At 43.7% G+C, this 1,943-nt stretch overlaps 1 protein-coding gene across 1 annotated transcript; it reads left to right on the top strand.

Moving 5' to 3' along the window:
* The first annotated feature begins 574 nt into the window (after positions 1–574).
* LOC110033851 (E3 ubiquitin-protein ligase RDUF1-like) lies at positions 575–1,174 on the top strand. Its single transcript, XM_020737983.1, has one exon. The coding sequence runs from the start codon at positions 575–577 to the stop codon at positions 1,172–1,174; it is 600 nt and encodes a 199-aa protein (XP_020593642.1).
* Positions 1,175–1,943: the final 769 nt, after the last annotated feature.

Consider the following 1,943-nt stretch of genomic DNA (forward strand, 5'->3'; position numbering starts at 1 on the left):
CAGCCGTCTACTTTACATTTCATATTATCTGATAGCTACGTACCCGCAACATCATCCCTCCGGCTGCCGGGAAAATGACTTCCGCTGCCGATCCCAACATACCACATTATTATTATTGCCACCCCTGTGAGAGAACAGTATCTATGGTGTCTATGGACGACCTCGTCTGCCCCATCTGCGACAGTAGCTTCATCGAGGAGGTCGATATTCCAGAACTCAACTCCCACCGCAACAGCATCGAAATCCGAAGCTCCGGAGACTTTGCCGATCTCGTCGGCCTCGACTCCACTCCTTCCCGCTCACAGTCACCCGACAATCAGAACTTCGATCCGCAACTCTTCCTTCAGGACTACATCGAATCGCTTTTGTCCCGTGGCACAAGCATCCAAGTCACCTTCAATGGCGACGATGAAGGAGGCAGCGATACATCCGCCAGCAACATCGGCGATTACGTATTGGGCTCAGGCTTCGAGAATGTCGTACAACAAATTTTTACGATCCAAGCCGGCACGGCCCTCCACCGGCTGCGAGATCGGCGGTGGAGGCTCTACCGATTATAAAAATGTCCCCAAAGATGGTATGCATCGAAGAAGTTTATTGTGCTGTTTGCATGGATGAGTTTGAGGTAGGGGACGAGGCAATGCGGATGCCTTGCAAGCACTTTTACCACGAGAACTGTATCATTCCATGGCTCGAGCTGCATAATTCTTGCCCGGTGTGCAGGTACGAGCTCCCCACCGACGATCCTGACTACGTGTCACGAGATGTGAGAGCGGCGGATGCTAGTGGGGGCCGAAGTGGAGGAACGTGGCTGGCTTCGGAGGCCAGTGATGAAGAAAGCAGTCGGAGACGCAGGATGTTGGATGCAAGTTGGGGGCGAAGTGGAGGAACGTGGCTGGCTTCGGCGGCCAGAGAAGAAGAAAGAAGTTGGAGTTGGGGGCGAAGTGGAGGAACGTGGCTGGCTTCGGCGGGCAGCAAAGAAGAAAGCAGAGCCAGTTCGAGAGAAGAAGAGGTGGATGCTAGTGGGGGGCGAAGTGGAGGAACGTGGCTGGCTTCGGCGGCCAGGGAACAAGAAAGCAGTTCGAGACGCAGGAGGATGCGAAGGAGGGTTAGAATCTCGCTTCCGTGTTCTCTGAGGTGTTTTAGACCAAAGTCTCGGTGGAGCGACCAGTGATGGTTCAAGCTTGGATGAGAATTTTGAAGGCTTACACATCAATGATCGTTATGGTCATGGCCACGGGGAATCGGACTGAGCGAAGATGCTATAATTATGGGTGCAAATACCTATAATTATGGGTTCATATACTTTTGATCATTGTTTGTCTTCATATACCTATGAATAATGTTTATAGGTTTTGCTTAAAAGTTGGCCGTAGATTTCTTATTGCTGCCATTCATAAAATGATTGATATGCACTAATTTCTTTTTTAATAGGATTTGATGGAAAGATGGATTGAAGCTAATTCAGTTTTGCAATGAATGACTTTCTTTTCGTGTTTTTGGGAGATTTCACTGCTTTGTGAAATGCTTGCTGCTTAAACAAAAAAAAAAAAAGAAAAAAAAAATGATTTGGGTGGTATAAATGTAAATATGTGAATACATAAGAATAAGAATTAAGTGATAATGTGTAAATCTTTTTGTATTTTAATTTCATGAAAAAATTAAAATTTATTAATTAATATATAAGTAATATTTGATTAAAATAAACAGATGAGTAATAAAACTTAATTGATATTATATACTTAAAATATGTAATTTTTAATGCTTGCACATAATTAAATTATAACAAATAATTAATTTTTAATATGAACTTTGGTTCGGTGAGTTTCAACTTTTATGGAAAATTTTGGCTGGTTTGGTTTTCTCGGATTTTGGATTTTAGTTGCAATTGATTCGATTAATTTACAAAACAATCCAAGCGAACCGATGAATCCTCAACTCTA

Source organism: Phalaenopsis equestris, unplaced genomic scaffold (assembly GCF_001263595.1).
Source record: "Phalaenopsis equestris unplaced genomic scaffold, ASM126359v1 Scaffold001307, whole genome shotgun sequence".
NCBI classification, from domain to species: domain Eukaryota; kingdom Viridiplantae; phylum Streptophyta; class Magnoliopsida; order Asparagales; family Orchidaceae; genus Phalaenopsis; species Phalaenopsis equestris.